The 25539-nt window shown below is 38.4% G+C and overlaps 2 protein-coding genes across 4 annotated transcripts in view; one reads left to right on the forward strand and one right to left on the reverse strand.

Moving 5' to 3' along the window:
* ZFYVE28 (zinc finger FYVE-type containing 28) overlaps window positions 1–752 on the reverse strand; it is a 34728-nt gene extending 33976 nt beyond the window's left edge. The window contains exon 1 of the mRNA XM_039356709.1: window positions 594–752. Coding sequence (XP_039212643.1) covers window positions 594–635 — 42 coding nt within the window. The 5' untranslated portion in view covers window positions 636–752. The remainder of the gene's footprint in view (window positions 1–593) is intronic.
* Window positions 753–942: 190 nt separating this feature from the next.
* Window positions 943–25539, forward strand: part of FAM193B (family with sequence similarity 193 member B) — a 49958-nt gene continuing 25361 nt past the window's right edge. Inside the window, exon 1 of one of the 3 annotated variants that reach the window (XM_039356708.1) lies at window positions 943–1184. Coding sequence is in view for 2 of the 3 variants with exons in the window: in XM_039356705.1 (XP_039212639.1) it covers window positions 7369–7542 (174 nt within the window). In the remaining variant the exon portion in view is untranslated. Of the gene's footprint in view, window positions 1185–7192; window positions 7543–25539 lie in introns of those variants that run through there. The other 2 variants (XM_039356705.1, XM_039356707.1) reach the window with 2 other exon arrangements.

Below are 25539 nucleotides of genomic sequence, written 5' to 3' on the forward strand. Positions count from 1 at the left end.
CATCGGGAGGTCCCGGGGTTTGCCCACACCGCGGCTAAGCGTACGAGGCAGGCGAGACAAAGGGGACGGAACCCTTGAGCTAACAATTCCACAGCCACGGAGAGAGTCCAACGGCGTATTCGAATACGAGCCGCTGCTGTGCCAGAGGACCTCCTCGGCGCAAATTACGAAAGCCAACGGCAGCCGTCTTTCCCTCCCCCAGCGGTCCCCGAAAAAGTGGGGAAAGCGGCGCTCGGTCACTCAACCCACCCAACCCGCCTCTCACCCGGGAGGAGCCAAGTCTTGGAAGACCGGGAAAGCCCCGTTTCAGAGCCCTCGCACAAAGGGAATCCGCTCGCGCGAAGTCGGAGCCCGAACGGAGACGATCTTTCGGTTTCTTTCCAAAAGGAGAGGCGGAACCGCGGACAGAGAAGCGGCCAGGAGGAGCTGCGGGCTGCGCTCGGGGAAGAAAGACCGCCCAGGGCGACGACCCCGGGCCTAGTTCAGCAACTGGGGGGGAGGCAGAAAGAGCCCCCCCCCCGTGCCGGCTTCTGCTCTCTGGGACTTGCCGCTTCTGAAACCTTCCCCCCCCCCCAAGAGCTCCAGTCTCTCACCTTGGGTCTATGCAGCCACCTTCGGACAGCGGCGGGCAGCATGACTGGGGCCGGGAGCGCAGCGGCCGGAGAACTCGCCCTTGCCCGCCGCGCTCTTCGCAACACACCTGAGCTCGGCGCTCTCGGACTGAAACTCGCACCGCCTACAGGCGGGTCGAAGGCTTCTGTCACCCGGGCCGGGATATTATAGCGCCTGGCCACGCCCAGAGGAGGCGGGCCTTTGACCAACAGGAACGTGACCGCGTAGGGTTGCGATGAGCTCCCCCCGCCGGCGTTCGGCTGATTGACTGAGAGGCCGCTCCCGCTTGAATCAAAGTTATCGAGGGGGGAAGCAGCGGCGGCTAACTCTCCGCGGGACGGGCGAACGAGATGGCAGTCCCCGGAGGACGCAGCGGAGAGGAGAAGGCGGAAGGACGCTGCTGTGCTCTTGCAATGGACCTCGCCTCATTAGAACTAGCGATGGGGGCGATCTCGCCGGCCTTTCCAGTTCTACCGTGGTTCGGGATGTGCGGTTGACCGGGTCATCCTGATACAAGCTTGGTTAGCAATGAGAGGCTGGGTGACTCCCCTGCCTTAGAGCCGCCATTTCAGGTACTTAAAACCATAACGATGGTTGCTTTTGCTTCCTTATGAGTTTCTTCCCCGACTGAAGCTCTCCAGATGTATCGAATGCCAACCGAGGCAAGGGCTCCGGTGTTGAAGTCCAACCCATCGGAAGGGCGCTGGTTGGGTGCACGCTGGTGCAGTTCCCAAAGTGATCTTCAGTGCAGGCACTACCACTGATCCTCCTCGGCCAACTCCACGGGTGAGGTGGTTGCGTCCCCTGTGCTCACTTTTCGAAATGGTCCTGCAACTTCAGCTCAGTTTGTGTACCTAAGGAAGAAGAGGTTTTATCCCATTGTCTCTCCCCCCCCCCCCGCCGTATTAACTACTGTATAAGAAACACAGCACTCAACCACCCGATTATATTGATTTTAAAGAAGGGTTTTCCCCACTTTGTGATACCTAGCTAGAAATACTTATAAAGTTTGAAGAGCAAGGAACACATTTTATTTTAAAAGTTACCCAATGTAAGTCTCAATCAGGAGGAAAAGGCCAAGGTACTTCTAAATGTGGACTCACTCACACAAGCAGTGCTTCTGATAGCCCCTCTGTATTTGAATTCTCTGCTCTGGGCATGGTAATGTAACTAAGTGGCCGCTGCCCTCTCAGTGTTTGATCACATACTGAGGATTGCCAAGAGGCAAGCAGGAAGGAATGGAGCCCAAAGACCAGCTAGGATCAAAGAGAGTAAAATCTGAATGGCTCCCTCACTGAGAGTCAGCAAGACTGGAGTCCTGGACTTATGGTACAGTAGGGATATTAGCTATAGAGTTTCATGCTGAAGAAGAGCATTTTGAGATTTCACATATGAGGCCTTCAAAGGCTGATGTAGAGCCCACAGATCCTTCATGCATTCAGTTCCACATCCTTCCCCATCCCTCTGATTTGTATTGGTGATCCAATATAGAATATCTAGTTTCAGAAAGTATGTTAAAATTGTGTACTTTCAGAGAATCCAAACTGGCATATTTTTATTTTCCCAGATTTGCACTTTATAATTTCAGATATAATTATTCCTGAAGTAGTTATACAATTTCTTCTTAGGGATTTCATTGGCAATTATAATTTACTGACCAGAAGAGATGAACTGTTTCCACTATTATTTGGGATTATAAACATAATCACTCTGCTACTGCTGAAATCTGACCTCCCTAGTTAACTGGCTGTAAATCTGTAGCTTGTATACATGTGCTAATTAAAGGGGAAGGGTGAATTTTCACAAATCTAAATGTGAAATTAGTTTTCTTTGCATAATCCTCTGGTTTTGCTCTTGAAGAAAAGTACAATTGTTTTATCCAGAATTTTGGATAAACCTATATCTACAGCTGCCTGTAATTTGGGAAATTGGCCTTAGCATGATATACCAAATTAAAACAAAAAAACAAAAAAAACCCTTCATGTTTTTTTTTCCTGAGGTCACTTTCCATGGCCTTTTTCTAAACAAAGGTTGCTGCTGTCGTAGACAAGAAGATTAAGAGATGCTATCATTATAAATGAAGTGATGCTTATATAATCCCACAGCAAGGATTAGAGATGATATCACTGAGATACCCAGACACTGACATAAATACCTGCATAACCTAATATGACGCTTTTTTGGTTTAAAAGTGGGTATCAAGGTTACTAAAATTCGTTCTTGCATTCCACAGTCTGAGGGAATTAGATGTCTATAGAAAATGATACTTTTAACCTTGACTGATAAGAAGTACTCTTAAGTTACTGTGTAAGATTTATAGAAATGGAAATAAGCTTTCAAATTAATTCTACATATTTTCTAAAAGTTTTGATTCCAGTAAGAAATTACAAATCTATCTGTAGCATTCATTTTACATTGGACCAGAAAACTTGTCTATATTAAATTTATTAACCTCTCAGGTTAAAGTCATATTTATAACAATGAGCCAGTGATTTTTGCCCCATTTTATGACCTTTCTTGCAATAGTTGTTAAATGAATCTGGCTTCCTCCTTGACTTTGCTTGTCAGAGGGTGGCAAACAACGTGATCATATGACCCTGGGACACTGCAACCATCATAAATACATGCCAGTTGCCAAGTGTCTGAATTTTGATCACATGACCATAGGGATCCTGCAAAGTTGTCTGAAAAATGATAAGTCACTTTTTTCAGGGCCATTAACTCTGGATGGAGACTAAATGAATGGTTGTAAATCAAGGATTGCCTGTATGACTTTTTAACATTTTATTAAAGGTATTTTGAGCCATAAGAATAAGTCCAACAGATGAACAAAAAATAATGAATATAACACTAGCCATTAATGAAAAACCAAAACAAAAACCGAAAGGACTATGAGAATTATATATGCAGGGACAAACAAAGCTATCAGGTAGTTAACCATTGGGCCTAACATTGCAGAAAACACTGAGATAAAGTTATCCAAATGGAAAATATCTAAATGATTAATGAAGTAAATGTTAGCTTTTTAGAACATCATTTCTGGAAGATAAAATAAAATAGCACATTTCCTAATATCTGCAGATTCAATTGATTACTAGATCAATAGAATGAATATATTTATGAATACAATAGAATTCTTGCCATTAGCATTAGCATTGTTTAATTGACATAATGTCTAATTATATTCAGTGCTGAATAATATGTATTCCATTTACTAAGTGATATTGTAGCAAGTGACCAGCTTACCATGAAACTGTTCTTTAAGAAAAAGTGTTTTCAATTTATCAGTTAAGATGTCTGAGTCACAAAAATGATTGTATCCCGTTTATGGTGACCTGAAGCTAAAGATATAATGAAAGGTTTAAGAAAGATCTAATCACACTGGATTGTGAGTAACTCTGATACAGCAGACAAAGTCACATTAAAACTGATAGTACCTTGGATAGCACCTGGTAAATGCTGCTGGCTAAAGTCTCCCTACCCTCAATTGATCTTGGAGTTAATCTTAGATTAACATCAGACCAATAATCAAGTAAACAATACCTCAATCAAGGAATTGCCAAAAAAAGCCAACAGTAAACAGCCCAACCAAAGAACATCTAAGACCACCCCTACCAATACTGACAGGGAAAGCCACTAGAATATAAACTGAGAGCAAACCCCACTCCTTACTAGCCCTGATGATGTTATCTAGTTTGGGTAGTGAAACATCTGCAAGAAAACCACCAAGCTCAGAGAACACCAAGGATCCCCCATTTCAACCCTCAGCTACAAATATTCTCCTTTATTTGTATTAACCAGATCAGTTAAAGACGTAGCTGCAATCACATAGCATGCTAAACTAAGCTAATTTTAGCTTGGTTATATTTTTCTATTTTTGTGCTTGCTATATTGTGTGAACCCAGTCTATTAGATTAGTTTATTATTCAATGTCTATGCAAACTCAGAAATAAGTTGATTTAGTAACCAGATGAAGTATGTTGTAAAAAGCCCTTTTATTGTAGGATGCATTATTAGGGACGGGTGTCCATTTGTCAGATACACGAGAAGCAAGCATTTGCTGCAAAAAGATAAATATTGAATGAAGTCATTGCTAGGACCTTTTTCAAACCGTGTCCTCTAAAAATTGAAAATCTATACAATAATTATTTGTTTACTGTTTTCAGAACAAAAAAGCTTAAATTTCCTTCTAGGTATAGTGGCATTGAGTAAAACTTAATAATTAAAAGACATGTTACGATGAATAAGCAAACAGAGCTAACCAGAAAGACCCTGGAAAGCAGGCACTTAAAACAATAGTCTGATAGATAAAACTGAAAACAGAAATTCCACAAAAAGGACTTTTTTGAAGTAGTTAAAAAAATCATGCAAATTAATGGAGAGTTGGGGTAGTTGGCCATTTTCTTAAAATGGAAGAGGCAAAGCGTTTCTGTTTAAGTCCACATTTTAGCTTGTAAATATTAAATTAATGCAGGTTAAATGATATATGATAGTACAATTTGCATTGATGTTGTCTGGAATGAAGGAACAGTGCCCTCTGCTGTAAACTGTAAAGGTAGCTTATTAAAGCATAGCATGAATTATCAGGCCCTGTCCTTGAAGATTTATATGTCACCTTCCTAGTCTGATGTTAGTCCAGCTACAAGCTGCAAAATGCAGCATGCTTCCGGTACCAGCTCTAATTCCCCCCCTCCCATTTTGTTGAAAGAATGTACATGCTATCTTGTCTTTCTCAGATTTGAAGCCTTTCCTTGTATAGATTCTCTTTGTATATGTGTGTGTTTTAATTAAATGAAGACAAAATAAATTAAACAAAAATAAACAATACGCAGTTATAAAAAAGAAAGAAAAGTATAATTATTAAAAAGGAAAGAAAAATATCACTAAATAAAGCAAAAGAACAAGTGGCTTCATGGATACATACACAGATTCATGGATAAATATATAAATATATATATATAAATATATAAATGTTGTATACATGCAACTCAATAAATAGACCTATTTCTTTATATACCTCCATTGCTAATCTACATCAGTAGGTACAAGTAGTCCTCGACTTACAACAGTTCATTTGATGACCAAAGTTACAATGGCACGGAAAAAGTGACTTATGACTGTTTTTCACAGTTATGACCTTTCCAGCATGCCCATGATCATGTAATCAAAATTCAGATGATCAATAACCGGTTCATATTTCTGACCCTTGCTGTGTCCCAAGATCATGTAATTACCTTTTGCGACCTTCTGACAAGCAAAGTCAATGGGAAAGCCAGATTCACTTAACAACTGGGTTATTTATTTATCAACTGCAGTGATTCACTTAACAACTGAGGAAAGAAAGGTAATAAAATGTGGCAAAATTCATTTAACAAATGTTTCACTTAACAAAAATTTGGGGCTCAATTGTGGTTGTAAGTCGAGGACTATCTGTAATTTGTTCATAACTTGCTAATATTACTGCAGACTATTGGATAGTAAGGGGAAAGGTATAAAGCATATAAAATAATTTATACTGTGAAAAATGTGGATAGAGGGAAGCTTTGATCCTTTTCCCATAATGTTAGAGTCATCCATTAAACTTGAATATAGGAAGATTTCTTTACTTAATGGATATTTACATGGTGGAATTTGCTGCCATCAGATTAGGAATAGTTAATTTTGACAGGTTAAAATGACACTGGATAAATTCATGATAAGGCTATTAATGTCTGCCAGACTGGATATCTATTTACAGTTTTGCTACAAGAATTAAAGCAGCACATCTATCTAAATTTGATAGCTTGCAGAATGTACTTATTTGCCTTCTATATCACACAGAATGCTGGAATAGATGGGCCATTAGCAGAACTATTTTAGGTATTGTTTCTAGCATCTGTTGAAAACAGACCTGTTTGCTCAAATCTTTCCTTTTTCCTGACAAAATATGTTGTGTCATTTTTATTAACACTGTTTTATTGAAATTGTTTTACATTTCACGTTGTTTTACTTTATACATTGCATAGGGAGTATTTTAAGGATGCGGTTTAGAAATGTTTCAAAATCTACAGTGGTAAGGCTTTCAAACACACATTAAACTATACTGTATACTACAAGCAGTACATTCTTCTAAACTGCATGGGCGTTTTAACTGAGGCAGTCACTGAAGGCTCTAATAACTAATTGCAAGGATATATAGTTGGAAAAGCGAAAAATCAACGGGACAGGAACGAGAGGGGGTGGCCTGTATAGATGAGGGGGACCCCTTTTACTGGATGGAAAGGTAAACGCTCAGTTAACATTTCCAAACACTCTTCTTCCTTCTGCATCAGTGCCCAAGGATCAACGTTACCTGACCTGTATCTGTTTTTGCAACAGAAGCTTTCCCACTTTCGGAAACTGCCTCCAAACGACAACCAGCCAGCTGAGCCCGGCAGAAAACTGCAGGGGGGGGGGGGTGCTGGGATCTCCCTGCCCAAAGCCACTGGCTTTCCTCCCGGGCCATTTAATCGCCGCCGTGCGCTCACTCTGCTTCCAATGGCGTCTCCTCCAGCCACTGGGGGGCGCGCTGCCCAGGCACTGCCCGCCTCGGCGATGGCGGCGAAGGCTTCCCCCGCGGGCAGGGGCCGGACGGGCCGCGCCGCCATATTGGCTGTTGTCCTGTCTGAAAGCAGCGGCGGCGGTGGCGGCGAGCGGCGTTAGCGGCGGCGAGCAGCAACGGCATTATCGGCGGCGAGCGGCGGCGGCGGGAGCTACTGCGTGGGGTGCAGGACAAGCATGACTCGCAGGCGGAATAAAGCGGTGGGCGCGGCTGGGGCGCGGCGAGAGCGGGCGGGGGGAGCAGCCCCCCCCGAGCCGCCCGCGCCCCCCGCCGGGCCCGGCCTTCCCGAGACCCCCGAGGTGGCGGCGGCGGCGGCGGCGAGTGGCGCGGAACAGGGGAGAGCCTCACAGGTACTGGGCGCGCGCGCCCCCATCTCGCCCGCCGTCAGACCCGAGCCTGCATCCACACCCCTCTGCCCTCAGCTCGCTTATCCCCGCTTCCATCGGCGGCGCGATCCCCCCTTCAGCCACATTGGTGCTAGCGCAGTCGGATCACCCGCATTCAGTCATCCGGAGTAGCATTTTGCCATCCCTCATGCACCCGGTGGGATCGCCCTCCTGAATGCGGCTCCCGCAGCACATTGCTTCAGCACCCTCCTTTCGTGCCACCATGCATCCATCAGCACCCGTTGGTCGCTTGGCGGTCACCTCAAGATCCACCTTGGATCCATCCTGCCTAAATCCCGATAGAGCATTGTGTGTGCCTTTTATCAGCACCCCCACCCCACCCGCAGCCACCTGCTCCCCCGACATCTAGCACCCATCAGGCCCGGAGCCCCTCCACTTATTCACTACCAGCATCACCTGCCTTCAACCCTCTTATTAGGTAAACAGTTAGCCTGAAATAATGTCTGCTGTGCTGGTCGATATTATTTCGGCATTCAGTTGCCTTTTTCCTTGTATGCTATAGTAACTGATTGTGAATATAGTCCACTCCAGGATGCGGAAGGCGGCTGCTTGTACATTTGCTGCAATTTCCCTCTCATTTCAGTAGAGAAGCACCATACCATATGCTGGTTGCACCTTGTAATCATCACCAAAACCTATTCAGATTTTGCAAAAGCAGTTACATATTTCTTAAATCTCAAATCTTATTCTGCCTATCGGGCATACAAAGACAGGCCTTTCCCAAAATAATCAGTTGATGTTGCACATCTATATCCTAGCATTCTGTTTATATTTTGAGTACTGTATTTCATTTGTTTTTCAGTGGGCTCTGCCCTGGGACTATGCTTCATCTTGTCCTTCACATTGTGCCTGGGCCTGCTTCAGAATCTCTTTCAATACATGAATCCTTCCCTATAGGTACTAGGAGATGGCAGTCAATTGGATCTTATGCAGTTGAAACATCCTTTATTAAACAAAAAAGAGTTAATTACAGGATAGGAGACAGTTATCAAAATACTCCTATACTCCTATAAGGCCAAAAGGAGACACTGACCATGTTCCACAAAAGTCATTGTGTAAGTGATTTTATATCACCCAAGAGGCTCACCAAGTGGACCTCAGTGGTAATTTTAATTCACTAATTTATTGTGGGAGAACTGAGAGGATTCTTGCTACAAACAGAATGCAGTTTGTCCAAAAGAAAGAAGTGGAATCTGATGTATGCCAGGGCTAGTTCAATATAGCTATTAAGTCCTATTCTGGATAGGTGGCATTTGTTCTATTGGCACAGGGCAAAATGCTTCTACATCTGTATTGTTCACCTTGTATAGTGAGGTGGCAAATGCTTAGGATAGTTTTCTGCAAACTAAGGCCTGTGGATTAAACTGGGAAGCCAGACTGCCATTGGTAGACAAACATGCATGAGTCTTAGTCAAAGCAGTACAGAATATGTAGAAATAGGGCCTTGTCTATATACTGTGCCAGTTGGCAAGACATTTATAGTCTTAGGAGGCTGCAGGCTACTGCTCTTGTTTACATATTTTTCAATATGGCTAACAAGAACTGTTTGATGGGCATTTTGACAGAGAGTTTTCTAGAGTTAGAATCTAGCTCACCTAAAATGACATTAGTTTCTAGATCAAGGTTAAAAAAAAAGTCTATGCTGCCATTACCTAGCTGCTTGTAAGCAACCTCTATTTACTTGTCCCTTGTTATTTTCAGGAATAATTGTATAGCTATCATTTATAAATGTTAATGAAATGGTATCAGACCCAGAAATGGCTTGAAATATGCTTGAATAAAATAAGTGGTTTCCCTAATGAAATCTGTAAGTCTTAGGTGTGATTCCAATTTTAGCCAAACACATCAGCCCACCTACTCTTTTTAGTCTTCCAAAAGCTGTTATGATTTGATACAGAAATTAAAGAAATAGGATCTTTCTGATCTATCACAGAATATTCTATCTTTTGAATTCAGAGAATCAAAATTAAAACAATTGAGTTTTTTTGTGAGATACCTAGCATCAGGTTTTCCCGTTAACTAAGAGTATTTTCTTTGCTTTTTAATGCATGATATCCTTCTTTCTACAGATGACTTTTATTTAGAAAAGTATTCCCAATTTGCCTTGTGGCCAAGAAAACACTTCTACAACTTATAAAACTTCAATGGTCTAAGAACTCAAATCACACATACATCTACACAATTTCGTTGAGTGGATTTTACTTTAGATAACTGAATCCTAGATTGTGGTTAAGGATTTCTTACTTTGGTGCTTAACAAGTATATTTATTAGAGAAATCAAGATTTTGACAGATTGGCAGAAAGATGAACAACTAAGCCACATAAGCAATAGCATAACAGTTCTGAAAGTTGAGAAAGAAATTAACATCGACCTGCCTTACCTGTCATAAAGATGGCTAGTACCCTGTTTAGCTTGCTTTTTTGTTTGTTTTTTTGCTCCCCAACTAGTTTACAATTATTAAACACTAAAGGTATAACTTTTCAACCTTTATCATTTTGGCAAGATTAAGTTGCAGTCCTGCATTTTAAAATCCAAATATTGTATGATGTGTGGGTAGATTAAGAAGCCATAGTTTTCTTCTGGCTTTCTGGAGGGAAGTAGAGACAGATTACCCTGAAATAAGAGAGGTTACCACTTTCAAGAAGCAGAGCACTTACATGATGCAGCTGACACAATTAATTCCTGCACTTTGGGAAATACTCTTTTGCATTTTGGGCATACCATCATGGATGCCCTAATCAGTTTGAAAGTGACTATCTTTGACAGCTTCCCCGTCAAAAGAAACAAAGGATCACTACCTGTCATTTTTATTTTTTTGTATTATTAAAAAAACTAAAGTGGAGACAATTGGCCTGGTGTTGACATAGTTGAAGGAGACTTTTCTGTTTGTTTCTTTCCATTTTAGTCCCCACGTAGTGGGTATAAAAAGTAAAACAAGCTGTAAGGTATGACTAGAGCTGCCTTTTTTTTTGTAGGGCCACTCTTAAGATTTTGTCTCTTTGTCAGCAGTAGTAAGAAATGTTATGCTGCACAGCTAACTGAGGGAAGTTAATGTAACCCTGTTGCTTCTTAAGCTTGTCAGCGTGAACAGTATGTATCTTTGTCTCTTATTATTTTCAGGAAGAATGGTCTTTTGCCAGGTTGCTGGCATAAGGGGTAATGAAAGTAGGGATATGCACAGGTTGTCCAGGATGAATCTATCACCTGTTATTCAACTGTGATCTAGATTGAAAAGTTATTAATATCTATATATCAGTTTAGATATCATAAACTATCTGTTTGCGACAATATCATCTATGCATTGTGAAGATTAGCTTCAAATCTTCCTTTTTGTGAAAGAGGGATGGGTTTAAATATCTGCTTAAAGTTTTATTCAAGTTGCTGCCCAAAGCATCCCTGTAGCCTCATCTTCTGAGGACCCAAATCCACATGTTTGAAGTCCTAAAATTAATTTTTAAAATCACAGCTGTCTCAGTTACTATAACTGGTCACCCTGCTTGAGCTCTGACTGATTTATGAAGGGGATGACCTAGGTAGTAGATAGATGATTGTGGCTAAGAACACAGAACACAGATGTCTTGGTTTTCTGTAGAACTTAAAGCAATGAAGCAATTAAATAAATGACTAGACTGACTTTTGCTAAAGCAAATTAAGGCCTCCTTTGTAACTGATAAATCATTTCTCTCTAGCCCAGTGTTCTTTCATAGAATTATTTTGGGTTCTTCAGTGACAATGGTATTACATTCCAAGTAATGAGAAGAGTATTTGCTCATTTCCACAAAACCTATTATGATAAATTCTGTAACCTTGTTCTGATAAAATAACCTTTTTCACATTAAAGTATATTACGTAGCTTCTAATGTAACTGAGGGAGCCACTTCTTTAGTTTTGATTAATGGGATTCACTTAAGGCCATGAGCCAAGTTGCCTGGAGGAATAAGGCTGGTTGTTCATTACAATGGACATAAGTCTGACAACCAGTTGAACTGTCTTGAGAATGAAAAGTAAAATGATTAATTTCAACTCCTCTAATAATAATTTTGCAAAATAAAGTATTTATTTATTTATGTATTTAATCCTTTCAAACTAGATAACTGTCAGCAAATATCTCTTTTTAAAATATGGTCAAATATAGGAGAATATAGCAGATATACCAGATTTGGCACCACAACTCTAGGTATTCTGGATGAAGACCATTATTTCAACCCATTCCATTCTGTGTCCAAGCTTCAGTGAACTCTTGAGAAAGTCATTTAAATAATAGGAATACATCTCTGTTAGTTGTTTGGGAGCTTCTAGCATTCTCAGGAGCATTATAAATGCATCCTTCAGAAACTAGCTAATTCAAGATTGAGGGATAATATATTAGGGGGGGTTCCTGAATGTATTGGCCAGATGTTTTCTGAAACAGCTACTAGAAGACAATTTCACTGCCTTTTGGTCCTTGACTTATTAGATCCTTCAGGCATATATGTATTACCAAATGTTTGTAACCTTCTAATGTTTGTAACCTTCAATTGGGTGAAACAGTGCATCATAAGGCAACAATTTTTAAACCAATGTACCTCAAATGGACTAACTTAAAAAATGTATCCAAACTCAGGGACTCCTGATTCCTGTGGTCAACCACCATCACATGATCATCATTTCCAATGCTCTCTATCAGCTTCCTACAAGAAGATCAATGGGGAAGCCTGCAGAAAGTTGGAACTTGCTCTTTCTCCCACTATTTGTTTGCCTGCCCTTAGTCATTCTGTTTGTTTAGGTAAGGAAATATTGCTGAAGTGATGACCCAATGGGTCATGGGTAGCATATACTATCCATGTAATTCTTATTTATTACATTTCTATGTCACGTCTTTGACAGAAGTTCAAAGTGTGTACATAATAGGTTGACACTTCACCTATTTTTCCTCAAAACAGCCCTGTGAGTTGGTTGAGTTGAGAGATAGTGACTCTATGAACTTCCATGGTTGAGCGTGGACTGGGTCTCCCCTTCCTAATCCTACAGCTTAACCACTTCACCACACTGATTTTTATCACATCTTCATAGAAATGTTGGGAATATACCATGGTGATGACATTTAACTCTTTTTTTCAACTAAGCCAAGAAGGCTATGAATGTTCTGGACAATAGGAAGGACTGAATATTAGCACACAGTCTGAGGCTCAGTTGAGATAAAATGAAGGTTTTACTGGTCAGTAGATGTAATGATATGTGGGAAAGGCCTTGGGAATGGGACAAAGAGATGCTGCTTAGGGAATGGCCAGATAAGAGACAACATAGCCTGCAACTACATTATGGGTAGAACAAGAGGCTCAGAAGGGACCCTCTCTAGGTTCTTAGACGGTAAGGGAATTTGACTTTCAGACTTGCATAAATGTGTTAATATTGCTATACAATGTATTAGTATTATTTATCTGATCATGTTTCCTGTTCTGATCCACCTCGTAAGATTGACAGTAGACAAACAAACCTAGAATTTAGGTACGACCTATAATGGATGGATTTGTATCCCCTTATTTTATTTTATTTTTGCAATTTTGCAAGCTTTGTGGCCTGGCGGGATTGCGGATTCTTAGACCTAGCACTGCTTTTAGACAGCCAAGTAGCCAAGAGTTCCTTTCTTTGTGCTAGTTACATTGCTTCCTGGGGACAAGGAATCTAGTCTGTAATCATGCCTTAGCTACCTCTAGGGTGATTACTATAACACTCTGACTAGGTTTGCACTTCACACAATTGTAGTATTTCAGTAAATTGGTAGTTAACCAATTATGGCTTAGCATGATGTGTGAAACCAGTCTTTGTACTGGCTGTCCTTGAAAAACTTTGGATTTCAGCTAATGTGAATTCAGCTGACAAAACTACTGTATGATTTATGCTTTAGAAACTAGACATCAGCAGATATTAACTACATTTGCGTGCCCACTTGTTCCTAAACCCAAAACAAGATGATGTTTTTTATCTATAAAGTCCTCACTGACTGGAGCCTGAATATCTGAACGCTGTAATATCTCATACAGTTTTTATCATAAGCCTATGTTGTATCACCAATGAGATTAGATTGTTAGGTTCCTGGGATAGGGTTGTTTTGGTTATACTTCAGTTATGGAATGTCCTTCTGGGACAGATCGAGTTGGTTTCATTCTTAGTGAGTTTTAGTTGTAATAGTAGTATTGCTTGGATAGCCATATTTTCAGTATTTTAAACACAAATTAGAGTAATCGGGTGACAGACCTTTTCCCAGTTTTTATTCTGGAACAGAGATGGCAAGATACCTTAGGTTTCCCAGTTGTTCACGTATTAGTTTTAATTATAATTTGTGCAACAAGGCATAGTGCCTGGTTCATGTTAAGTGATAAATGTTATCTTACAGACCATAGTATTAAATGTATGCATCGTGTTAAATCAAAACCAGACATACCACATTGTCACATGTGTGAATCATCTTTCAATTGCAACATCTTAAAGTATCTAACCATCCTAAATAAGTTTATAACATAGTGTTGAGAAAAAGAACAAGCAACACCACCACCTGAATTTAGGAAACAGAGAAGGAATTATTAATGTTCTGTGTCCCTAATTTAAATACAAAAATGGAGTATCATTGAGGTTTCATCCCCCCATTTCCTGGAAGATCCTCAAGTAATCAATTCTTAATTTATTTCTGTGTAAGAGTGATTAATAGTGGCCACACAGATAGAAATTCTAGGACACTAGATGAGGTTTCTCCTGATAACATGGTTTAGCTGTATGGTAAGGCTGTTACAACATCTGAGCCACAAAAATCTGGACAACTAGGTGACAGCACAGAACCCATTCCTTTATCTCTTTCTTTTTGTTTGATATTTAATGATCATCCAGAACTTTGCAGCCCAGATCTTGTAGCTTTAAATATATTCCCAGAAAGTTCTAGTATTCATTGATGTAGATACCTGCATTTGACCTTGACCTGTCTCAAAGTGCTCATTCAAAGCATAATTGATGTGATACAGTAATGATTGAATTCGAATTGTAGAAGCTCTGCTAAAAACAAAATAAATATTTTGAATTTAAGTATTATTTTTGGGTCTTCAAAGTGCTTTTTAGGCAATTGCATTTACGCTAACCATGTGTTCTGGCATATGCGTGATGCTTATTAGAGGAGAACCAAACTAAACGGGAGTTCAGAAGAAGGATAAATAGAAGTTTGCCCATAACTTATGGATACTGAAAGTACTGCATTAAAGAAAGAGTATAAATATTTTGCACATTTGTCATCCTTTACTTAGTGATATTTTAAGATGATATTCTTCTTCAAACCTAACACGTATCTTTCATGCATCGCAGCTGAAGTTATGTAGCCAGTGCATAGCTGGACACCCAGATTTTCACATGTGTACATTTTCCTCTTTATCATCTGGAAGCTTTTATCATAAGCTGAAAACTGGCAAGCAACATACAGGTAGTCCTTGTCTTACAACAATTTGTTTAGTGACCATTCAAAGTTAAAGTGGCACTGAAAAAAGAACTCCTGGTCCTCACACTTAACAGCCATCACAACATTCCCAGGGTCACATGATCAAAATTTGGGCGCTTGGCAACTGGCATGTGTTTACAGTGGTTGCAGTGTTCATGGGATCACCATTTGCAACTTTCCCAGCCGACTTTGACAAGCGAAGGCAATGGGGGAAAGCCAGATTCACTTAATGATTGCGTGATTCACTTAATAGCTACAGTGATTCACTTAACAACTCTGACAAAAAGGCTGTAAAATCTAGCATGACTCACTTAACAACCAGCTTGTTTAGCAGTGGAAATTCTGATCCCAATTGTGGTCATATGATGAGAACGACCTATACTAAGAAACAATGGTTGCCCTTCATCAGATAGAACAGAATCTTTGTGTCTTTTAAAATAAGTAGCCAGGAAAACCAATAGGTGTAAGTCCTTTCATTGTAGCATCGGAACAGCAGTACCTACTGATCATCTTCCTCTTACGCAGCTTGTAAAAACAGAGGAGTCTGTTATTAAAATGACATACATGCTTCACTGCAGTGAGGAAAATTTCTCTTGACTTCTCATTTCTAACCCATTAAGAGTGTAATGACAGAGCTGACTTTCATAGCTCTTGCTGGTGAGTTTTATTGAGGATAACTTATAATAGTTTCATTAAAGTTATTAAAATGAAAGTTGTCTTAAAGGCAAAAGATACAGGTTGTTGCCTGAGTACATATTGGCACTCATGTGTTACAGTTTTCCAAAGCCGATTAATAGTACTAAGCATAGTTTCGCACAGTGGAGTTTCTGACATGCCATATCATTTAAGACACAGAAAGCATATAAGAGAGCTATCCAGTTGAAGTTGATTAGCATTGCAGCTATAGTCTCCAGGCTTAATACACAGAATACAAATATTTTCTAATTTTGAGATTACTTTTTATAGTTATAGGTGATATAGCTCTAAAAGACTTATAAGTATTGCCGTAAAATGTTGCTACTGAAATACAACTGGTATCTAAATTCCCGATCAGAATTCTGTCTTATCATTGCTAAATTTATTTGGAGTTTTCTTGGATGTACCGTCCCTTCAAGTTCTAGGTGGAGATTGTGCTGCCTATGTTTGATCTCAACTTTTATTTTCATTTACTATAAACCAAGTCCTGCCCATCGTCATCTTGGTGTTAGAAACAGATTGTGACAATGGTATCAGTCAGTCTGTTAGAGCGAAAGGTGCTACAAGATTCTTTGCTTATGAGTTAACCTTGCTAGTCAACAAATCTCCTCCTTGATTGAAGTACCAGTTGCACTCTTAATACCCAGGGCCACAATCCAGAGGTGCATTAACAGAAGTTATTTTTGTATGTTTCTTTTTTGCAGCTGTCACACCAAATCAGACTTGTAGTTGGTATCTGTCTCTGGATTAGAACCTAAATGGCTAATTGCATGCCAGCAACAGAGCCCCTGCAAGTTGTGCTGAAGACAAAAAGATATGCAGGAGAACATATTTTTATTCTTTAGCACCCAATAGCTAATAACTTCACCATTAAAAGGGAAGCAATGCATTTATGCACAAAGTGTGAAGCCTTGTGATAAAATGCTATAGACGCTGTTCTCCTAACTAGTGTACGGGTAGTCCTCGACTTATAACAGTCCATTTAGTGACCATTCAGAGTTACAGTGGCATTGAAAAAAGTGACTTATGACCGTTTTTCATGACCGTTGCAACATCCCCATGATCACGTGATCAAAATTCAGATGCTTGGTAACTGACTCATATTTATGATGGTTGCAGTATCCCGGGGTCATGTGATCACCTTTTGTGAGCAAGCAAAGTCAATGGGGAAGCCCAATTCACTTAAGACTCATGTTACTAATTTAATAACTGCTGTGATTTGCTTCACAGCTGAGGCAAGAAAGGTCATAAAATGGGGCAAAACTCAATAAATGTTTCACTTAGCAACAGAATTTTGGGGCCATACACACACACTGTATTATTTATTACACAAACATATATACATATATACACACAGACCACACAAAATGAACTGTTGTAAGTCAACAGCACTGAGAAAAATGACTTATATTTTTCACACAACTGTTGCGGCATTCTAACAAACTAGCCAAAGAGAGAAGCAACCTAGAACTAAGGAGAAACTTCCTGACAGTTAGGACAAATAATCAGTGGAACAATTTGCCTCCAGAAGTGGTGAATGCTCCAACACTGGAAGTTTTAAAGAAGAGACTGGACAGCCATTTGTCTGAAATGGTATGGGGTTTCCTGCCTGAGGAGGGGATTGGACTAGATGACCTCCAAGGTTCCTTCCAATGGTTTTATTATTACTACTACTACTACTACCACCACCACCACCACCACTGTGGTCATGTAATCAAAATTCAGATGGCTTGGCAACTGACTCATATTTTTGATGATTGCAATGTCCCTGGGTCATGTGATTAACTTTTGTGACCTTCTGCCAAGCAAAGTCAGTGGGGATGCCAGATTTATTTTATAGCTGCAATGATTGACTTAACAATTGTGATAAGGAAGGTCATAAAATGGAGTAAAATTCATTTAACAAATGTCTCACTTAGCAACAGAAATTTTGGACTCAATTGAGGTCATAAGTCGGGGACTAGTTGTATAGATGAATCAGTGTAATTTTCGTACTAAAGAATTTATCAGTTCCTGGAGAGTTTTGTGGAAGTTTTTAATTTTAAAAATTGTATATTATTTGGGAAAAGGAATTTCCTTCTCCTAGGCCCCTCCCCCTTTTGGGTCAGAGCCCAGATTGGACAGAAAAATCTAGCAATAAAACCTGAACTAAAGCTAAGCTATATTAATTAATTAATTTTAATATCCTGTCTTTCTGGTAGGAGCTGAAGGCAGCTTACAGGAGGATTTCCATTTTATCTTCACAATAAGAAGCCTATAAGGTTTGAGGTAGGCTGGGCTAAGAGAATGTGATTTGGTGAAAGTCACCTGATGAGTTTTCACAGCTGAGAATCCACTTGGCTCTGCCTTAACCAGTTCACAGCAGCTCTGCTATGCTTACACTAAGAATTCTATAGTAGCCGCTCTAAAACATTATATCATTTGCTCACAGGAAAGTGACTGTGAACATTAACTGTTGGAAGAAAAATATAGCAAATAATACTTGAATAGGCATTTCATCAATAAAACTGCATCATAAAATAATTCAAATCCATTCTGTCCAAAATGAGTTTTTTTTTTCTCTCTTCCTTTGCTCCAACAGAGCTCCTCTGAATAGTTTGTGCTTAAAGAGTGCCAAAGGGATTTAGAGACATGGAGAATGAACAAGAAGATTTTAACAGTAGTATCATGAAGATACTCACACACTATTTGTTCTCTTAGTTTGTTCAGGCACAGCATACCACTATGTGGTCCTCTCCCCCACTATTTTCAGTCCCATAGAAAATCTTTGTCTTTTACCCTGTCTGCAGATAAGTGGACCCTCAAAATTTTTATACGTTCTAATTTTCACAACTGGCTTATTTGCAGGTAGCACATTTTTCATGGTATTTTGGTTAACAATTTGAGGGCTTACTTTATCCATGGATGGGTTTATTTATGAATATAAACAGGATTCACAGGTACTTTTAAAAAGTAATACTTTTTCAGTATTACAGTAATACTCAACATATATACTTTCAGATAAGCTCATCCCTGGATAGAGCAAACCTAATTTGAGGAGTATATTTTGGCACCTAAAATTCTTGGTTTATCCGTGAATGTACAGTATTTTTGCCATTTAAAATTTGCATCAGTCTTAGTGACTTCCAGATGGTGTCGGGGCTGCAGCTCCCAGAATTCTCAGCCAGGAAGGCTACTGGCAGAGAATTCTGGGAACTGCAGTCCCAACACCATCTGGAGGGTGCTAGGCTGAAGAAGCTAGTGCTAGCTTTGCAAGGGTTTCTCATCAGAAGCCACCCACCAGAACTCCAGAAATTAAGAAGCACTGTCATATGATTTCATGTAGCTGTAGCTATTGTATGTTGTCTGTTAAGTCCTAAGTAGATAAATATTCCATCTGTTCTGTTATAAGGACAAACCCAAATTGTTAAAGCATTATAAGTAGAACTCCTTGATTAAAAATTATCATCATGCTATTGCCAAGAGAGGTTTTTTGCCTCACTAGATTCTTTTTTATATAGTTAAAACTCACGTTTCATGGTATCATTTAGAACCATTAAACAGAAATGTTTAATTGTTGTATTGTTTAATATCAAACTATTTCCACATAAATTTGCAAGTTATTAATAGGCCTGTGTTTGTTTTTTTACTACAGTAATATACCAGAAAGCCTAAAAAAAGGTAAACAAGCTATTAACTCACAAGCTTGCCAGTTAAAATTTCTCTGGAGAATTTGTTGAATGCTTGGCTGTTTGGTCTACAGATTGGAAGGTGCAGATATAATTCAAATAAATATTCTTCATTGTGGTTTATGTCAGCTTCCTCACTCCCTTGCACTCAAAATCCCCTAATCCTTCTTTGCCCAAAGGTTAAATTAATTATCTGGAGAGTTTAAAGAACAACATTATTCTCTGGGATGTCTTTAAAATGAGGTTTTAACAAGTTTCCTACAGATGAGAAGAATCAAAATGAGACACTCTCAAGAGACAGGATGCAGCCTGTACACTTCAACTTGAACAACTTTAAGGACACTCCCCTTAGTAATTAACCAACAAGAAACAAACAAACAAACAAAAAAACCCCATAAATTAGTGAATGCTTCTGTGTGATGGGAATTTTGTTGATTAGGCATATTTATCTAGGAAGGAAAATATATTCTTACTTGAAGCAGATCTAAAAGCAGTAGAAAACTGCATGCAGTATATTTTCCCCAAGTATTTGAAAGGGGATCTCTGGGGGCCCACCTGCTTAGCGTCATGTCTCAGGTGTTAACTAGAAACATAGTATCTGAGCTAGTTAGAGGCATACATTACAGCTAAAATAAGTTTGGAACTTAATTTGATCAAGGCTTTAATTAGTAATTATTAATTAAGGGATGGAAGTGAGGGGAATAAAAACTATTCAGTTATATTACAAACACATATTTAGAAATAGGAACATGGCCACTGTAATCTTTTATTTCTCTCTTCTCCCTTAATATTATTCTGAAAGATAATACCCCTCCCCCCCGAGGTTTATCTGAGCATGCTCAATACTTTTTTTCCCCCCCTGGTTAAATACAGGATCTAGAAAGAATGTAATTGAAACCACAGATTCTAATTAGAATTTTGCCTTTTCAGTATTTTTGATCCAATATATTATGTGGAACCAGTTTAAACAATAATTATGAGAGGGCTATTTTCTTTGAAATTATTGTCTCTGTTGAGACTAATTATTTTCATTTTATAAAGTATATAGTAAAGTAGTGTTTTGTTTAAATTTAAAGTTGGTAGAATTGATTTTAAACATTTACATCAATACAGTTTTTCTTACAGCATTTCTTTGGCATGTGCTGTTTGCCACAGGCTCTTCCATAATCTTAATTCACTTTTATAAGTTATAGGTGGGTGATAATTTTTTATTCTCTGAAGAAGGAATGCTGTTTATATATTTTCTGAGAATAAGAATGTGTCTTAATGATGTCAGGAGAGATGGCTGTCTAAAGGAAGAACAGACTTCTTTTCAGTAGCATTTGTGTAAAATAGCTGCTATAAAGGCTATTTTCAGGATTTGAAGTCCAAAATAAAATGGTATGCAGAGATTAAGGTTTGGGTTGGTTGGTATTAAATGCTCAAAGTTGTATGCAGGGACTTGTAAATAAACTCCAATAAATCAATACTTTAAAGTAAACCCATATTAAATAAGTCTACAAATGACCTAAATTGGGTAGTAAGATAGCTGTGGGCTATACATGAATGAATAAGTAACATGAAAGATTCTTGAGTATTGGAGGTAGGTTACTTACTATTATCTTCAGTGGTTAACTGCTCTGTTTTGGTAGCATTCATCATTGTATTGAGAGAATATATTCTATGACGCTAGACAGATATTATGCATGTTCTAAAGAAGCGTAAATAACAGGAGCAACCAGACAGTAGACAACTTTAATAAGAGGCCTTTTATATAACGGAGTACTCTGTCCATTGAGAAGCAAGTTAGAAAAACATTGAACACTGTGAATATTTGACAGTGCTAAATGTAATCAGCTAAAAACAGGCTAATGTGGAAGCAAAATGTCTTATTGTTTAGAAAAGTGCTAGATGTTGGATCTGACTGAGTAATAATCTCTATAGCAAAATGAAGAAATATGGAAAAATTAAGAAATTTCCTTAATGCGTAGTCAGTGGGGAGAACATAAACTAATACATGTTGTTAATGATTCATTTCTTTGAAACTTGAGGCACCATTTATGACGTAATCAAGTTTCAGATACATTTTTTTTACAGAGTTTCATTCTGAGACATATCATCTATGTCTTTTGATTAGTTCAAATGAATTTCCTTCTGAATTAAAGTTAGGGCCCAATATAAAGATCCTCACCTACATTTCACCAGTCTTGGGAGCCATGATATGATACCAAGATAGTTGTATATTTGCTTTTTCATAAAAGTAGTCTGCTAACTTACTCTCTCATTTATGTCTTACCCTTTCTTCAAAGCTTCAAAGCAGCATATATGGAATTATGGTTGAAAACAAGAAGATTCAGAGATGAATCTGGTGTTGTATATCAATACAAGGCTGGTGATATTACATGGAAACAGTGCTTTCTATACCCCTCTTTTAGTTTTAATAATTTAATATAGTGTATTATTTATTACTGTTATTATTTTAATGTTTGTAGACTGCATAAGAGTCCACTAGAGTCGAAGCAGTGGATAAATTGCATAAATAAATACTTTATGCAAGGAGCCATGGGATGATGGAGACAAAAGTTCTCATTTATTCAAAGAAAGCAAGAAGGGGCCACGGAACGATGAGATCTAATCTTGCATCTTTCCATTGCTGATACACTCAAGAGACATGAGGTATTGTCATGTATACCTGTGTGGGATCTCTCAAAAAAGGATGCGTTGAATGATGGGGCGTTTTTTCTTCATCCTTGCTGACAAATAGCTGATTTGATACCAAAGATAGCTCTTTGGCAGCACGCTCCCCAGTTTTGAATGGGAGTAACTTTGAATGACCCACTATGACTGTGTACTTGCCTGGGAAGAGAAATCTGGAGGACTGCAGCTCTCAATAAGAGCGGCCAGAGGGTCTTCATCTTTTCCTGCAGCTGTTTGTATTTTTAAGCGCATCTCAGTTTTTAATATCACTTTTTGAAGCTTAATTATTAATAGCCTGGGTGAATGCTAATTTGCCTACCCTTTTGCTTGATTACAGACGTAAAATTTCATCATCTTATTTCAGAGCTTTAAAATACTTATGCCACAAAGAAATCGGTGGCATTGGGTGCTTTTTTTTTTTTTTGCAGTGAAAGTGATTGGATCTGATTTATACCAGGTTTTTACTCTAAGGATTTTGTATTTTACTAGTTTTTCGAAAAGAACTCTCTTGCTTCATTTTACTTTTGTATATATTCTTGTCTTTTTATTTTTAAAATGACAGTAATTTCCCCTTTCCCCCCCCTTTTTTTTTTTAAACTCTCTGCTCTCAGAATCATTATCTTAGCTTCTTCTGTGGTTAATTTGTTATGGAACATCTACTTTTTTTGTCCCTGAAAAAGAACCGTTTACATTCTGCTGTGAAAGCTTGGTTATAAGAGAGATTCAGATTTTATAAAACGAAAGTAATAATATATTCAGAGCTTTGACTATTATACTTTATATATGTTCTATAACCCCCCCCCCAGATATAAAAAAACAGATGGTACTCAGATGAGTTTAATGTTAAAACCTTCTTGGAAACTTTTGAAGAAAAATGTTTGTCAACTTACACATTTTAAATGAAAAATTAGATAAAAGGTTTGATGAATTTGTCACAATTTCAAATCATCCTAAAGAAGACATCTAGATATAGTCAACAGCAGTTAAATCAGCCATGCAGTTGGATGGATTGGAAATAAATTCCCTGTTAATAGATTTGAAAGAGGAGTTTTGCTTGAAAACTGGAGATTTGCTAGAGCAGGGCTGTCAAACTCGCAATGTCACGTGACATGTGGCGACGTATCACGACTTTTTTTCCATTGCCGGCAATGGGGTGGGCGCGGTTTTGCTATGATGCATCTGGCCCGCGGGCGGGCAGTTTGACACCCCTGTGGTAGAGGAAGCTAAAGGCGGCATTAACAAACAGGAATGTCTTAGGAAAGTTGATGGAGTTGTGCAATAGAGCCATTATGTATAACTAGAAGACAACAGTCAAAAGACGTGATGTTCCCATTTGCAGGAAAATTTACTGAACAAGCATTAATGAAGATATCTTCAATGGAGACCTACTTTTGGGGGAGTGAGAAGCAGCTGTTAGGAAAGATTCCATGTATAATTTTAAAGAAAAATATAGTAAACTGGAAAGAGTTGTTTTTATTACCAAGAATCAATCAATGGTATTTGATCCTGAATGGATCAGAGACACTGGTTACACTGATTGCAATGTTTATGAAAGACTAGAGGCTGATTGTGGACTTTCTGTGAGATAGAGGGTTTTGAAGTTTAGCTTTGTTGTTTGGGAGTACCTGTTAACAGAGGGTTTTGAAGTTTGGCTTGTTGTTTGGGAGTACTTGTTAATTAGTTTTTTTTAAAAAAAAATAGTAGATAGATGATAGGTCAAATTGCTTGATTGATAATAGATTTTGATATTTGTGATATTTTATAATGTATAGCCATTTTGCAACTATAGATGTAGAAGTTCATAAACTGTGGGCCTGTTTTGCAGGGGGATGAGAACTATTGTTGCTGAAATATATTTATCAGTATTCTACCAGGGGGGATATTTTTATGTGTATGTTTAATATTTTGTTTTATACACTTTTTTTCTTCGTCTTTATTTTTGCCTTCTGTATTTTCTTTTTCTTTCTTTTTTGGGATTCTGTATTTTAACTTTGGAAATTAAAAAAAAATTATGAAAAGTCATGTATACCAATATATGTGTGCAGAACTCTTCTATATAGTGGGTGTCTCAATTAGCCCAGATTCCCCTTATGTGGAGGAATTTAGATGATTGAATTGATAAACCTTAGATAACCTTTGCATGCATGACTAGTATGGTGTGTGTGGATGGGAGAAGGGGCTGGGTCCAGATTATTTTACTTTCTCCTTCAAAGCACAAGGGATGGTCTTATACTATTGTACTATATCATTAATGTTTTATACGTGCATGGAAATTCCCCTTCAGAATCTTTCATTGGGGAAAATAACATTTCCTCTTTCTACAGAGGCTTGCCTCTGATTGGTTGATCCCTGTGACATCACTTACCACTTCCTTCATTAACTTTCATAGCTTTTTTAATTATATCAGCATCAGCATCTACAAATGAGGCTGTTACAGATTGTGATTTCTGTGCTTAAGAATGTTTTCTTTAAAATTAGACAATCTGTTTGAACTAGGAAGAGGCAAAATAGAGTACTGAGTCAGAACTGGATATGCTGATTAGTCTGCCTGAAGAATTGCAAAGATAGGGGAATGCTCAATTCAAGCTGCGTGCATGGAAAAAGAACAGCAACTATGATTTTGAAGCATGACTGTACATAGTCTAGGCTGCCTATATATAAACACATTTTAGCCCATTTCAATGGCTCTCTGCTATTTTCAGCAGAAAGCTTCAGAGTTAGTATTCTGACATATAATATGTGAATGTAGCAGCATATATATGTCTTCAGATAAAATCTGGTACAGTAATACAAGTACACAGGGAATACTTGAATCAGGCCTGTGATAAACAGACAAATCAGACCTATAGCAACTGTTTAGTTGGTGATACTTAGCTTCATTTGAGGCCTAATAGAGGAAAAATAATCAAGTTAATAATTTAATTAATAAATAAAGATGAAAGGGTTTTGCCAAGGTCCCAATTCTTTAATCAATAGAAAACTCACTAAAAGTGAGTAGAAATACTCTGGAATAGACCTTTACCTCATTTAACCAGAGAAAAGGGTTCCATATAGCTATCGTTAAAAATAACGACAAGAGAGCAAGACATGAGATGGCATTGTACCAGAAAGCTAAAACTTTGCGAAATCTATAAGAATTTATGAGGACCTATGACTTTTTTTTCTCTAGGCAATACTGCTTTGTATTATATAACTAATGCTTTATTTTTACTCATCGGTGAAGCATGAGAAGTGGTATTATTATTATTATTATTATTAGAAGATCTGTAAGCCAGACTGGTTTTAAAACTTTTGGAATAAATATTATATTAAAGGATTTTTGCTGCAATGTATCTTTAAAATGGAAAAATAATTCTCTCTGAGAAATACAATAATGGAGGCAGATCTCTCTTTTCTCCTTTTTCTTTTTAATGATGTGAGACATTATCTTAAGTTCAGAT

The sequence above is a fragment of the Crotalus tigris genome, unplaced genomic scaffold (assembly GCF_016545835.1).
Source record: "Crotalus tigris isolate CLP2741 ecotype Arizona unplaced genomic scaffold, ASM1654583v1 scf7180000018829.1913635, whole genome shotgun sequence".
Lineage (NCBI taxonomy): Eukaryota > Metazoa > Chordata > Lepidosauria > Squamata > Viperidae > Crotalus > Crotalus tigris.